General features: G+C 38.4%; 1 protein-coding gene across 1 annotated transcript in view; it reads left to right on the top strand.

Moving 5' to 3' along the window:
• Positions 1-16,303, top strand: part of GALNTL6 (polypeptide N-acetylgalactosaminyltransferase like 6) — a gene marked incomplete at both ends in the record, with an annotated part of 1,149,883 nt that overhangs the window by 510,123 nt on the left and 623,457 nt on the right. The window contains one exon of the mRNA XM_082657046.1: positions 11,319-11,485. Within this exon, the coding sequence (XP_082513172.1) occupies positions 11,319-11,485 (167 nt within the window). The remainder of the gene's footprint in view (positions 1-11,318; positions 11,486-16,303) is intronic.

Genomic DNA, 16,303 nt, shown 5'->3' with positions numbered 1-16,303 from the left:
ATGATTTTATGTGTACACACTGTACATATAAAAATAGTCCTGATAGCTTTATTTCATAGGCATAGAGTAGACTCTGAACAGAGTATCAGTGATAATTAAAAAGTTCAAAGAAAGAGTAAAATGTACCTGTGACAGATTTTTTTAATTATTTAAAAATATCTCCAGGTGTAACAAACTACAAGTTTCATAACACTACAGAAATAATTGTGTTTCTTAGGGAATTTTGACCATCACTCTGTATTCAAGGGACAGTTCTTGCCAAGTATAGTATAATTTATATGCCTATGTCTAAGATTGGGTTCCCTTAAAGCAGACTCTGAGACAGATTTGTCTGCAATAGTTTTAAAGAGGTAATCACAGAGTGAACCTGGAGAAGTAGGGTGAAGAAGTAAGACAGGGAAGGGAAAGCAGCCACTAAAAGGTGCCTGGCCTGATGCTTATCCTTGTGGGCAAGCGAGGCTCCATCTCACTGGAAAACCCTGGGAGATGTTGTGGAAAACACCTCAGATATGTCTTACCATAGGACTGCTTATTCCCCAACTTCATTGCTTGATACTTGCTTTAGGGGCATTCTTTTTTTTTTTCTTAACATCTTTATTGGAGTATGATTGCTTTACAATGGTTGTTAGTTTCCGCTGTATAACAAAGTGAATCGGCTATACATATATACCCATATCTCCTCCCTCTTACGTCTCCCTCGCACTCTCCCTATTCCACCCCTCTAGATGGTCACAAAGCACCGGGCTGATCTCCTTGTGCTATGCGGCTGCTTCCCACTAGCTATTCTACACTTGGTAGTGTATATATGTCCATGCCACTCTCTCACTTTGTCCCAGCTTACCCTTCCCCCTCCCCACATCCTCAAGTCCATTTTCTACATCTGCATCTTTATTCCTGTTCTGCCCCTAGGTTCTTCAAGACCATTTTTTTTTTTTTTTAGTTTCCATATATATGTGTTAGCATACGGTATTTATTTTTCTCTTTCTGACTTACTTCACTCTGTATGACAGACTCTACATCCATCCACCTCACTACAAATAACTCAGTTTTATTTCTTTTTATGGCTGAGTAATATTCCATTGTATATATGTGCCACATCTTCTTTATCCATTTATCCGATGATGGACACTTAGGTTGCTTCCATCTCCAGGCTATTGTAGATAGAGCTGCAATGAAAATTGTGGTACATGACTGTTTTTGAATTATGGTTTTCTCAGGGTTTATGCCCAGTAGTGGGATTGCTGGGTCATATGGTAGTTCTATTTGTAGTTTTTTAAGGAACCTCCATACTGTTCTCCATAGTGGCTGTATCCATTTACATTCCCACCAACAGTGCAAGAGGGTTCCCTTTTCTCTACACCCTCTCTAGCATTTATTGTTTGCAGAATTTTTTTTTTTTGCTTTTCTCACTTATACAGAGTGATTTTGTTTACAGGTACTTTAAGCTTTGGATGAGGCTCTGGTTAATTCAGTTTATGGATAAAAGAAGAACTAATTCAACCTAAAGTTCACCATAGAATTTTTTTTCTTTTCTTAAAATTATTTTTTAAATTTTATTTATTTTTTTACACAACAGGTTCTTATTAGTTACCCATTTTATACATATTAGTGTATATATGTCAATCCCAATCTCCCAATTCATCACAGCACCACTACCACCCTCCACTGCTTTCCCCACCTTGGTGTCCATACGTTTGTTCTCTTGTTTGTAGATTATTTGATGATGGCCATTCTGACTGGTGTGAGATGATACCTCACTGTAGTTTTGATTTGCACTTCTCTAATGATTAGTGATGTTGAGCATCCTTTCATGTGTTTGTTGGCAGTCTGTATATCTTCTTTGGAGAAATGTCTGTTTAGGTCTTCTGCCCATTTTTGGATTGGGTTGTTTGTTTTTTTTGATACTGAGCTACATGAGCTGCTTTTAACATTTGGAGATTAATCCTTTGTCAGTTGCTTCATTTGCAAATATATTCTCCAGTTCTGAGGTTGTCTTTTCGTCTTGTTTATGGTTTCCTTTGCTGTGCAAAAGCTTTTAAGTTTCATTAGGTCCATTTGTTTATGTTTCTTTTTATTTCCGTTTGTCTAGAAGGTGGGTCAAAAAGGATCTTGCTGTGATGTATGTCATAGAGTGTTCTGCCTATGTTTTCCTCTAAGAGTTTGGTAGTGTCTGGCCTTACATTTAAGTCTTTAATGAATTTTGTGTTTATTTTTGTGTATAGTGTTAGGGAGTTTTCTAATTTCATTCTTATACACCTAGCTGACCAGTTTTCCCAGCACCACTTATTGAAGAGGCTGTCTTTTCTTCATTGTATATTCCTGCCTCCTTTATCAAAAATAAGGTGACTGTATGTGCGTGGGTTTATCTCTGGGCTTTCTATCCTGTTCCATTGATCTGTATTTCTGTTTTTGTGCCAGTACCATACTGTCTTGATTACTGTAGCTTTGTAGTGTAGTGTGAAGTCTGGAAGCCTGATTCCTCCAGCTCCGTTTTTTGTTCTCAAGATTGCTTTGGCTATTCGGGGTCTTTTGTGTTTCCATACAAATTGTGAAATTTTTTGTTCTAGTTCTGTGAACTAGTTCTGTTCTAGTTCTGTGAACTAGTTCTGTTCTAGTTTATTCCTAGGTATTTTATTCTTTTTGTTGCAGTGGTAAATGGGAGTGTTTCCTTAATTTCTCTGTCAGATTTTTTTATCATTAGTGTATAGGAATGCAAGAGATTTCTGTGCATTAATTTTGTATCCTGCTACTTTACAAAATTCATTGATTAGCTCTAGTAGTTTTCTGGTACCATCTTTAGGATTCTCTCTCTATGGTACCATGTCATCTGCAAACAGTGACAACTTTACTTCTTCTTTTGCGATTTGGATTCCTTTTATTTCTTTTTCTTCTCTGATTGCTGTGGCCAAAACTTCCAAAGCTATGTTGAATTGTACTGGTGAAAGTGGACAACCTTGTGTTGTTCCTGATCTTAGAGGAAATGCTTTCAGTTTTTCACCATTGAGAACGATGTTGGCTGTGGGTTTGTCATATATGGCCTTTATTATGTTGAGGTAAGTTCTCTCTATGCCTGCTTTCTGGAGGGTTTTTATCATAAATGAGGGTTGAATTTTGTCCAAAGCTTTTTCTGCATTTATTGAGATGATCATATTGTTTTTCTCCTTCAGTTTGTTATATGGTGTATTGCATTGATTGATTTGCGTATATTGAAGAATCCTTGCATTCCTGGGATAAACCCCACTTGATCATGGTGTATGATCCTTTTAATGTGCTCCTTGATTCTGTTTCCTAGTATTTTGTTGAGGATCTTTGCATCTATGTTCATAAGTGATATTGGCCTGTAGTTTGCTTTCTTTGTGACATCTTTGTCTGGTTTTGGTATCAGGGTGATGGTGGCCTCGTAGAATGAGTTTTGGAGTGTTCCTCCCTCTGCTATGTTTTGGCAGAGTTTGAGAACGGTGGGTGTTAGCTATTCTCTAAATGTTTGATAGAATCCTCCTGTGAAGCCATCTGGTCCTGGGCTTTTGTTTGTTGGAAGATTTTAAATCATAGTCTCAATTTCAGTGCTTGTGATTGGTCTGTTTATATTTTCTATTTCTACCTGGTTCAGTCTCAGAAGGTTGTGCTTTTCTAAGAATTTTTCCATTTCTTCCAGGTTGTCCATTTTATTGGCATATAGTTGCTTGTAGTAATTGCTCATGATCCTTTGTATTTCTGCAGTATCAGTTGTTACCACTCCCTTTTCATTTCTAATTCTGTTGCTTTGAGTCTTCTCCCTTTTTTCTTGATGAGTCTGGCTAATGGTTTATCAATTTTGTTTACTTTCTCAAAGAACTAGCTTTAATTTTTATTGATCTTTGCTATATTTCTTTCATTTCTTTTTCATTTATTTCTGATCTCATCTTTATGATTTCTTTCCTTCTGCTAACCTTGGGGTTTTTTCGTTCTTCTTTCTATAATTGCTTTAGGTATAAGGTTATGTTGTTTATTTGAGGAGTTTCTTGTTTCTTGAGGTAGGATTGTCTTGCTATAAACTTCCCTCATAGAACTGCTTTTGCTGCATCCCATAGGTTTTGGGTCATCGTGTTTTCATTGTCATTTGTTTCTAGGTATTTTTTGATTTCCTCTTTGATTTCTTCACTGGTCTCTTGGTTATTTAGTAGTGTATTATTTAGCCTCCATGTGTTTGTATTTTTTACAGATTTTTTCCTGTAACTGATATCTAGTCTCATAGTGTTGTGGTCAGAAAAGATACTTGGATACAATTTCAGTTTTCTTAAATTTATCAAAGCTTGATTTGTGACCCAAGATATGATCTATCCTGGAGAATGTTCCATGAGCACTTGAGAAGGAATGTATTCTGTTGTTTTTGGATCGAATGTCCTATAAATATCAATTAAGTCCATCTTGTTTAATGTGTCATTTAAAGCTTGTGTTTCTTTATTTATTTTCATTTTGGAAGATCTGTCCATTGGTGAAAGTGGGGTGTTAAAGTCCCCTACTATGATTGTGTTCCTGTCGATTTCCCCTTTTATGGCTGTTAGCATTTGACTTATGTATTGAGGTGCTCCTATGTTGGGTGCATAAATATTTACAATTGTTATGTCTTCTTCTTGGATTGATCCCTTGATCATTATGTAGTGTCCTTCTTTATCTCTTGTAACATTCTTTAAAGTCTATTTTGTCTGATATGAGACTTGCTACTCCAGCTTTCTTTTGATTTCCATTTGCATGGAATATCTTTTCCCATCCCCTCACCCTCAGTCTGTATATGTCCCTAGGTCTGAAGTGGGTCTCTTGTAGACAGCATATATACAGGTCTTGTTTTTGTATCCATTCAGCCAGTCTCTGTCTTTTGGTTGGAGCATTTAATCCATTTACATTTAAGGTAGTTATCGATATGTATGTTCCCATTACCATTTCCTTAATTGTTTTGGGTTTATTATTGTAGGTCTTTTCCTTGTCTTGTGTTTCCTGCCTAGAGAAGTTCCTTTAGCATTTGATGTAAAGCTGGTTTGGTGGTGCTGAATTCTCTTAGCTTTTGTTTGTCTGTAAATATTTTAATTTCTCCGTTGAACCTGAATGAGATCCTTGCTGCGTAGAGTAATCTTGTTTGTAGGTTTTTCTCTTTCATCACTTTAAATATGTCCTGCCACTCCCTTCTGGCTTGCAGAGTTTCTGCTGAAAGATCTGCTGTTAACCATATGGGGTTTCCCTTGTATATTATTTGTGTTTTTTTCCCTTTCTGCTTTTAATATTTTTTCTTTATATTTAATTTTTGATAGTTTCATTTATATGTGTCTTGGTGTGTTTCTCCTTGGATTTATCCTGTATGGGACTTTGTGCACTTCCTGGAGTTGATTGACTATTTCGTTTCCCACATTAAGGAAGTTTTCAACGATAATCTCTTCAAATATTTTCTCAGTCTCTTTCTTTTTCTCTTCTTCTTCTGGCACCCCTATACTTTGAATGTTGGTGTGGTTAATGTTATCCCAGAATTCTCTGAGATTGTCCTCAATTCTTTTCATTCTTTTTTCTGTATTCTGCTCTGCAGTAGTTATTTCCACTATTTTGTCTTCCAGGTCACTTATCCGTTCTTCTACCTCAGTGATTCTGCTATTGATTCCTTCTAGAGAAATTTTAATTTCATTTATTATGTTGTTCATCATTGTTTATTTGCTCTTTAGTTCTTCTAGGCCCTTGTTAAACGTTCTTGTATTTTCTCCATTCTAGTTCCAAGATTCGGGATCGTCTTTACTATCATTACTCTGCCTTCTTTTTCAGGTAGACTGCCTATTTCCTCTTCGTTTGGTCTGGAGGGTTTTTACCTTGCTCCTTCATCTGCTATGTGTTTCTCTGTCTTCTCATTTTGCTTAACTTACTGTGTTTGGGTTCTCCTTTTCACAGGCTGCAGGTTCATAGTTCCTTTTGTTTTTGCTGTCTGCTCCCAGTTACTAAGGTTTGTTCAGTGGGTTGTGTAGGCTTCCTGGTGGATGGGACTGGTTCCTTTGTTCTGGTAGATGAGGCTGCATCCCGTCTTTCTGGTGGGCAGGACCGTGTCCGGTGGTGTGCTTTGGGGTTTCTGTGACCTTATTATGATTTTAGGCGGGCTCTCCGTGAATGGGTGGGGTTGTGTTCCTGTCTTGCTAGTTGTTTGGCATAGGGTGTCCAGCACTGGAGCTTGCTGGTTGTTGAGTGGAGCTGGGTGTTAGTATTGAAATGGACATCTCTGGTAGAGCTTTTGCTGTTTGATATTACATGGAGCCAGGAGGTCTCTGTTGGACCAATGTCCCGATCTCGGCTCTCCCACCTCAGAGGCACAGGTCTGACACCCGGCCGGAGCACCAAGACCCTTTCAGCCTTACAGCTCAGAAGAAAAGGGAGAAAAAAAGCAAGTGAGAAAGAAAAAAATTAAGTAAAGTAAAGTTATTAAAGTACAAAATAATTAAAAATAAAGAAAAATTGAAAAGCAATTAAGAAAAGAGAGAAAGAAGAGAGCAACCAAACTGACAAAACAGATCTACAAATGTAACAAGCACTAAAAATCAATACTAAAAAATAAAAAAAAGTGGACAGACAGAACCCGAGGACAAATGGTAAGAGCAAAGCTGTACAGACAAAATCACACTAAGTCCACCGCCTGAAGTTTGGGATGCTTCGTTGCCTATTCAGGTATTCCAGACATGCAGGTACATGAAGTTGATCGTGGAGATTTAATCTGCTGCTCCTGAGGCTGCTGGGAGGGATTTCCCTTTCTCTTCTTTGTTCCCACAGCTCCTGGGATTCAGCTTTGGGTTTGGACCCACCTCTGCATGTAGGTCGCCTGAGGGCGTCTGTTCTTCGCTCAGACAGGACGGGGTTAAATGAGCAGCTGCTTCGGGGGCTCTGGCTCACTCAGGCCACGGGGGAGGGAGGGGCACGGCGTGCGGGGTGGGCCTGCTGCGGCAGAGGCCGGCGTGACGTTGCACCAGCCTGAGGCGCGCCGTGCATTCTCCCAGGGAAGTTGTCCCTGCATCCCGGGACCCTGGCAGTGGCGGGCTGCACAGGCTCGTGGGAGGGGGGTGTGGAGAGTGACCTGTGCTCGCACACAGGCTTCTTGGTGGCGGCAGCAGCAGCCTTAGCGTCTCATGCCCGTCTCTGGGGTCCACGCTCTTAGCCGCGGCTCATGCTCATATCTGGAGCTCGTTTAGGCGGTGCTCTGAATCCCCTCTCCTCGCGCACCCCAAAACAATGTTCTCTTGCCTGTTAGGCAGGTCCAGACTTTTTCCCGGTCTCCCCCCCACCCCAGCCAGCTGTGGTGTGCTAGCCCCCTTCAGGCTGTGTTCACGCCGCCAACCCCAGTCCTCTCCCTGGCATCTGACCTCCGAAGCCAGAGCCTCAACTCCCAGCCCTGCCCGCCCCGGCGGGGGAGCCGACAAGCCTCTCAGGCCAGTGAGTGCCAGTCGGCACCGATCCTCTGTGCAGGAATCTCTCCGCTTTTCCCTCTGCACCCCTGTTGCTGTGCTCTCCTCCGTGGCTCTGAAGCTTCCCCCTCTGCACCCGCAGTCTCCTCCAGTGAAGGGGCTTCTAGTGTGTGGAAACCTTTCCTCCTTCACAGCTCCCTTCCCGAGGTGCAGGTCCCGTCCCTATTCTTTTGTCTCTGTTTTTTTCTTTTTTCTTTTGCCCTACCCAGTTACGTGGGGAGTTTCTTGCCTTTTGGGAGGTCTGAGGTCTTCTGCCAGCGTTCAGTAGGTGTTCTGTAGGAGTTGTTCCACATGTAGATGTATTTCTGATGTATTTGTCGAGTGGAGAGTGATCTCCATGTCTCACTCCTCTGCCATCTTGAAGCTAGGGACATCCATTTGCCCCAGAGCTTTTGATCTGACCTTTTTCAGAGCTGAGAGAGTGCATTCAGTTGGCTATCTGCTGGTACTTATCAGAGGAACTTCTTGGCAAGTGTTGGGATGGTGATGCTATGGAGATAGTGGCAGTGCCCTGGCATCAATGCTAGAGCCTATCACTGTGCCTCCTGTAAATCAGGTCTTTTTCTGAGCAATACACGTATGCACATAGATAGATGGATAGATAGATAGATAGATAGATAGATAGATAGATAGATAGATAGATATGCATACATAGGGACATACATAGACAGATAGATGTGTATATCATATATACGATTGCTCTGTTACCGAACTCAGGTTCAGCTGCTCGCTGCTCAAAAACCAATCAATCATTCGAGAGGCAAGTGTCAGTAGAGGGGAAAGATGCTTTAATCAGAAAAGCCGGCAATCTGGGGAGAAGGTGGACTTGTGTCCAGAGACCAGCTCTGAAGATTCTGCTCAGCCATGACAGTTTTTACAGGAGAAAAGGGGGAAGAATCTCAGGGAATCATCAAGGCAGGAGGTTGGGTTCTGCATCTCCATTGCGTGCAGACTGGCTGACTCTCTCTTCAGATGGCATCTTGTCCGAGTGATCTGCCAGCAGGATGGCTAAGGGGATTGTTAGAGGCAGAGAGCCCGTGATTCTCTAACTACTCCATTCCTCATTCTTCTTTTTATCTAGGAAAAGAATCACCAGGTTAGACAGGGCATGGTGTGCATTCAGGAGAGCATAAGTCAGGAGTTGGTTTCATTTGCTTACTGATCTCATTCCTATAATTAGATTCTTTCAGGGTTAGAGGGGAACAGAAATGGACAAACAGAAAAGGAGCGAAAGAGCTGGTTTCATGTTCAACTAGATATCATTTTGACACCTCAAAGGTAATGTGGTCAAAACTGAACTCATGTTTACCCTCAAGCCTTGCAACCCTCAAATGCCCCTTACACACAGTGCTCTGATGTAGGTCTGTATTTCATAAATCAGTTTCCTATGTCCAAAACATGGGAGTCCTCCTTAACTGTTTCTCCCAGAAAGTGACTAAGTCATATCAGTTCTTTTCCTAAATATATCTCGAACTGGTCTTTTGCAGGCCACTTTTAACTCTCACTTGCATTTCTGTAGCACTTTGCGAATTGCTTCAGGGGCCTCTCTCAGATGCTTGTGTGGCACCCTGTTCCACTTCTACGTATTGATTCCCCTTTAAAGTTTTCACTGTGTCTTTACTCTTCTGTGTCTCCTATTGTACCGTAAACATCTTAAAGTTGGAGAGTAGGGTTTTTTCATTCTTTTATCTCCACTTTGCTTCCTGGCTTAGAGAAAACCCTCAGCAAATCATTGGGACTTGAGAGCATGAATGAATAGAAGGATATTTTCACCTCCCCTGTGTGGTAATAATTTGAGCTTACATAGAAATTACCGAAAACATTTTTATGAGGGAAAGCCCTTTTTGCACACGATTCGTCTTGCATTCTCTTATGTCTGCCTTTTTTTCTGAATGGATTGTAGATAGCTGTTAAACATCTCTTTCAAGCCCTAAGCCTATTGATTGCTTTCATGTGTTACTCTGAATGCAATTCCTATTTCATTAATAAGCAAGCGATATGTACAGCGTCTCCTCTTAATGTTTAAAAACTAATTTGCCTTCTTGGGGATATCAGTTACATTCCCAGAGCATGGTTAGGTATGGTGTTTTGTATTATCCTGAGTATTGATACAGGAGAGCACATTTGTCTTGGGCTGTTGTCTTTGTTGAGAAGGATGGATGGCTCTACTTAATTATGATGAGATGTGCTGAATTAATTTAGCACTCTTTTCCACATTTGTGCATCAGATGTGAAAGCATCCATCTCACTACACTCTCTTGGAAATCACTGACAGATCTGTTTCATATATTGCTTTTTTAAATTATTTTATGTTATCCTACAAGGAACTTCATGTTTTTTTCTAGTATTTTCATGTCCATTTCATGGTATCCTTTTGATGGTCTTTTCCAGTGCTTTTCATTGTACTTGAAAACCTCTAAATCTCTTGTTTGATAAATATTGTTACAGATTTTAAAATTTCGATTAAATAATTGATAATAAAAGGACAAGATAAAAAAGAAATGCCTATATTTTATATTTAAATTATTTGTCTAAATTATTTCATTTTATTTTACCTTCCAGGATAGTTAAATTTTTTTGCTTTAATTACATTATATTCTATTATCTGAAGCTGCAAGGCAGGATCTCTTTGTTTTACATCCACAGTGATATTTAAGATATCCTGTTGAGATCATAGTAGAATGAAGTGTTGAGATAACTGACTAAAAAACCATATTTTAAGTAATGTTTTGAATATGCTTGTACATGTCTATACATCTTGGTAGACTCTATGCATACTTCAAATTCACACTATAATATCTGGACTAGACAGTAGCCAGTGTCTTGGCAAAAGATGATATAATAGATGTTCCTGTATTTAAACAGAAACTGCATTTCTTTCCAGATTTCCACTCCCTTTTTGTTTGTTTTCATGTTATCCATACCAGAAAAATCACTAAATTTGGTAATTGATTGAAATTTTATCCTATTTTATTTTTGAAATAACTTAAAGATTTCACAAACTTAAATTAATTCATTGTCTTTAATGAAGCTTGGGCAACTATGACCAGTGCTGAACTAAGAATTAAATCAGATTTGAGACCAGCTTTCTGCCCTGATGTGGCTTATAAATTACTTAAATAAATCACGAATATTGAAAGAATAGCCATGACGTATACTAAATTGCTTTAAACTATGCCAAAATTTAAAACCTGCTTCCTATTTGGCATCTCAGATTGTTTTACAGTGAAAACAGCAACATGAGATTTCTCTGTATAGTTTTCATTAGGAATGTGATAGTGTCATGATTTGGATCTTAATGTCATCTTACCATGCAGTTACATCAGTGTGTGACTATTTAAGATTAACTCTTCATTTATTTCACTTTAAGACTCTTTTCTCCCCTAGAGCCTTAAATACTGCCCAGCTGTGGAAACAGACCACAACCAAAACTGATTAATTGGGCATAAATATTACAGAAGTTAAATTTCCAAACTTTCCCAGAAAGTTTAACATTAGCTGTGTGCTCAGTGGAAATGTTGTTAATACCTATAATTTATCCTTATTACTATTAGAGAACATATTAACAAGAGCACAACATTTCAGGAAGCACAAGTGTACTTCTTACCTTGTTTTTGAGCCATTGGTATAACAGAGGATAAATAATTATGTCATTAAGAGTGAGTGTGAAAGGAGATCATTAATGAATTCCAGGAATGGGTAGAGTAAGTATGATGATGTAGAAGCTTTGGTTGGGCAAGTACTAGGCAAAGTCTAATTTTCACAGTTGTCTGATAACACAATGAGTCAATGGCAGTATAAGACATATTACAGTCTTGTATCTGATATAGCCTTTCCTTCCTCTGTCATCTCCAGCTGTAAGCACAAGATGTACCTGGAAAGGCTACCAAACACCAGCATCATTATCCCATTCCATAACGAAGGCTGGACTTCACTCCTCCGGACCATCCACAGCATCATCAACCGAACCCCAGAAAGTCTGATTGCAGAAATCATCCTGGTCGATGACTTCAGTGATAGAGGTAAGATGTTGTTAATAATATTTCATGTGATTCTCTTACCACCTACGTAATCATTACTGGCTTTTTAAAAAAAGCAGATGATCATTGTGATGGTTTCTTTCTAATTCTATCTGAAAGGAGATGATAAAGTTTTGTCTATGTTGTGATGCTGTGATTTCATAAAATGTTGACCAAAATGCGAAAGGAATTGAACGAAAAGTTATGGGCATCATTTGGGGACCTATAAGAAATTTGTATTACATTTCTGTTGTAAATTAGAGAGGTATTGGCAGAATGCCTCAAATTCTACCTGCAGCTTCAGGACAAACATTGTAAAATATGTTACGGTAAGTACATATGAATGGTGAAATATTCCAGTAGAACCAGAAAATCTGTTCCCCTTTCTGAAAAGGATCTGCTCTGTTATTTACCAGTGTGATACATTCTCCAGGCTGTGCTTGTGTTACTTCATAAATACTGGAAATTATAAGTAACCCAAATAAGTATTTTTACTTGGCAATTTTAGCTATTTTATCATATCTGAACAATAATAACAGCAGAAAGGCCTGGAATGCGGTGTATTAGGAAATTTGACACAGTTCTGCTCTTTTTTTTATTTTTTACTATTCTCATGAACACAGTTTGGTTTATAAGTCAGGGGAATAAGATTATAGAAAGTTTCTTGAGATTAGGACTTGATAAATCATATTCACTCTAAATGGGGGAAAGTAAAATTCTTGGCTGGTGTGAGTGGAGAGGCGGAAACCTCTTCTAAAGATATTCATGTACCTTCTGTTTCCTCGCATGAAGGAGCTCTGTTCAACTGTACTGTATGTGCGTAAGAAAGAGCGGCAGGAAACGAGTTTGCGTGTTATTCTTATGCCTTCAAGGACATGCGTCTTGAGATCCTATGGATTAATTGAGGTTTTGGAAATCTCATTTGCAACAGAAACATTTTCTTCGTAGTACTTGAAAATTCTGTAGAAGTAAAACTGCTTGGTGTGTTAGCTTTGAGGTTCCTTTAGCATTTTTGTCTGCAATGATTCGCTTCAAAAACTGATTCAGGGTTTGCCGGTAATTCACATGTGTTGAAGTTCGTAGGCCAAAAAAAAGGTTGTCTATTGTTCTATTAAAATAGTAAACTACGAACTTGGTAATTTAGGTTGATTTCAAAGTAGTTTTTGCCTTGCATTGCTTCTGCAGTTGTGTGTTCAATAAGTATCTAAATCAGTATCTAATAAGTACCTAAATTAAATAACACATCGATTTCTTTTTTATTCTAATTGAGGCTACTTATTTCAAAGCAGTCATTACCACCTCGGGCTAAAAATAGGCATTTCATGTGTTAAAGCTAAAACTGTGCTTTTAAATAAAAGAATGAAAAAGGGGATAAAGATCTGGGGCCACACATCACCAAATACATGGCATTTTTTGATTGACTGGTACCAAGAGAAATAAGACAGTGTATCTGTGGACAATTTTCTACATAATTAACTTTGTCTTGGTAAACTATTTCCTACAGCAGAATTTTGACCTGGGGGTAATAAAGTAGGAGACACTTGGTAGCAGTACACTGTGGTTTGTAGAGTTTCTGCTGGATATTTCTCAAAGGTATTTTTCAGCTGAAAGTCTTTAAAGAGGGAGAAAATAGTGGCATCTCCTTTTGTCTTGAGTTTAAATCATTGTCATCTCTGTATAGTAGTGACTTTGATAGACTGTCCCTTCTGTAGCGACTTTGATAGACTGTCCCTTCTGCTTAGAATGTTACCCAGGAAGGAAGTGTGTTGTGCATGGTCCATGTCATTGCTGTTAGTGACATGAAGCAACACAAAAAGGATTGGTTGGGAGAGTAATGGTGATTTTGACTTTCCTGCGGGACATTTTTAAGGATAATCATTATTTTAATGCTTTCGTAAATCTGTCCTTTAGTTACTCTATTCCTGTGAACTATCAAGTCGAAAGTCGTATTTTATGATCATTAAACTTTCAAACGGGAAAGCTTTTTGAATATTGCTTGTCATTTTACTAGCCTGACGATAGTGTAAGACTAAACGTTGAAACACATGTGATAAAAATACTTCCACAAATCTTTTAGAATACACCATAATTCTAAAGGTGCATGGAATAAGAGAAGCCCTTCTCTCAAATTTTTGTTTCAGATTACAGAATCTCTTCTGATAAAATATTAGGGTTTAGGTGAACCTAAAAGCATCACTCCTGCTTTCTGAATTGTGAGAAATCTAGAAAATCAACATGGTAAACACAGGTTAGAATCCTGATACCAACTATGAACTGTATGACTTTGGGTAAATTAACCTCGCAGTGTCTCAAATTCCTTATCAAAATGGGGATAAGTAACTCATTAGTTATCTAAGTACCTCCTCCCGGGAGGTTGTGATGAAGACCTACTTTGATGGCTGAAGGAACTGTGCTCCACAGGAGAGCAACTGCTCTCAACTTCTGACCACTCCTCCCCAAATACTGTCCGGAAACACAACATCAATATTCTACATACTTTTGTGAGGAGATCCTCTCAATTTAATGAAATCTTATTCACAAAATTGAATCAGTCAGTCCTCTGTCTATGTGTCCATCCATCCATCCATCATCTACCCATCTACCTATCACCTACCACCTCGCCCCCACAACCCCAGTTGCAACAGAAGTTATTTAGAAGTCATGCCTTCATAGAAGGCATATGAAGACGAATTGTGGTCATTTATAACATGTTGGAAAAATTAGGACTGCCTTAACATTTTTTTTTTTAAATCTCCAGTTTTACTAATAAGCAGGTAGTTTATACGGGTACTGAAGAAAAATGAAATTTTAGAGTTTCAACAAAAGGAGGGTAAATAGAACATGTCACCTCCCTAAATTATGTCAGTGACCTTAATGTTTATCAAAAATTCCTTTCAGGGTTGTTTTTACTATTGTAAGAGAAGGAAGGTATTTCCAGGCATTTCTTGTTTACAGGGCCTCTAAGACAAAGAAGTTTTCTCTGCTTTTTAGTCAGATATGATGCATAGCCATGCTGTTAAAAGCTATTATACTTTATGTTTTTTTTTTTTTTACTTTTGGACAACCCAGAAATCGGAGTATTTTCCACCGCTTCTTTAAAAATCAAGTTAAGTAGGCTAGACAAATTTTAAAGTACAAGAAAATATAGGGGATTTTTTTGGCCTCCTTCAGGAAATTATTTCTGAAATGTTACACTTCATATTTATTTTCAGAAATATATTCTAGTTCCAAGTCTGTTCAGTATGCATTTTAACACCTTGGCACTATAGCTCTTTTGAATATTCTCTAATGTCCTTTGGCTAAAGGCAATAAAATTTTGACAAGATTTAATCAAACATTACTGCTTTATATTTTATGTCTTTCAGGTCAGTAGAATAGCTACACATGAAAAAAAAAAAGAAAAGGAAAGCCAACATGTTAGCCATGTTAATAGCACAAGTGTAATATCGCTTGGAATTCATAGTTCCAAAAAATGTAATCATTCTATGATTGGTGAATTCTGCACAATTGGTTTCATAGCAATAGAGAAAAAAATACTAAAGTATTTTAGAATTATAAAATCAGTGCAAAGTGCTTTCTAAAAATCAGCTTGAATTTACCCAGTTGACCCAGTTATCAAAATGCTTTTAAAAAATGAACATCCCAGCACTTCTCAGTTTAGATATTCTTCCTGAAATGAGCTTGGTAAACAGAGTGTTGTTTTAGCCTCAGAACATAAGCCTACTGTCTATAAAAACAGGAAGGTACAGGCCTACAGGTAAAATTTCAAAGCCAACGCCATGTTTTTGCTATCTGACGCTTACCAAAGTTAGTGAATATATATATTTTTTTTCCAGTAAGCTCTCAGAAATACATTTAACAACTTAACTTGAGGCTTCTAACAAGACTTCATGATGACTTTAAAGCAGGACTAATCCTGGGCTTATCTCCAAATTCCAGGCAACCTTCACGGCATCCACACGGAAAATGTTGAAATGTGTGAACTAAGCTGGGGCTTAGCCTCAGAGACAGGGCAGATTTGAACCTGACAGTTCTCTAAAGTTTGTGTGCTTAGAGGAATTCAAGTTTAAACCGAGGGAACTCACAGGAGAGTTGCTGATACACTTCCCTTAATGCAGGTGTGAGGGCACTATTGTGCCCTGGATGTGTATGTACACACGCATGCACACTAACTCACTCTCGCCCCTGCTTGTTTCAAACTTCCTGGACAGGGAAAGTAGGGAGCTGAGTGTTAGAGTTTCACAAAGACCTGTTATTTTCCATGTTCTAGTTAGAGGGAAAATCACAAACTTAAAACTATCCTTCCGATCTAGCAAAATCAGCCACTTTAAAGAAATCTAGTTTACTCTTCCTCAGGGAGCATAGGTCCTCGCTACTCAAAGTGTGGTCCATAGATCAGCAACGTCAGCATCACGTTGAGGCTTACCAGTCATGCAGACTGTCAGGCTCCATCCAGATATATCAGAATCTTCACTTCAACAAAACCTATGTGTCATTTTTATGCAAATCAGGGTTTCAGAATAATTGTCATGTGTCTCAGAATTGGGGTTGGAGCTTCAGTGAGTAATATAAATGCATAAATAGCTTAATTTCAAAAATCTCCTGTGTCTTATCCATATTATTTTGACGTACATTTTTCTACTCTTATTATTTAGCATTTAATTGATATTGGATTTATAAATCTGCAAGGGGAAATTTGGGATGGGAATTCGATAGTGTTACCTCTACATTATTTTATGTGACATTTGTGATAACATTTCTTTGATAAATGTTGGCATTTTCACAAGTTTATAGACATTTACTATGCCTTCTCATGAACTC

The sequence above is a fragment of the Grampus griseus genome (assembly GCF_964374135.1).
Source record: "Grampus griseus genome assembly, chromosome: 6".
Taxonomy (NCBI): Eukaryota; Metazoa; Chordata; class Mammalia; order Artiodactyla; family Delphinidae; genus Grampus; species Grampus griseus.
The sequence above is the reverse complement of the archived record's forward strand: the minus strand, read 5'-3'. Positions and strand labels throughout refer to the sequence as shown.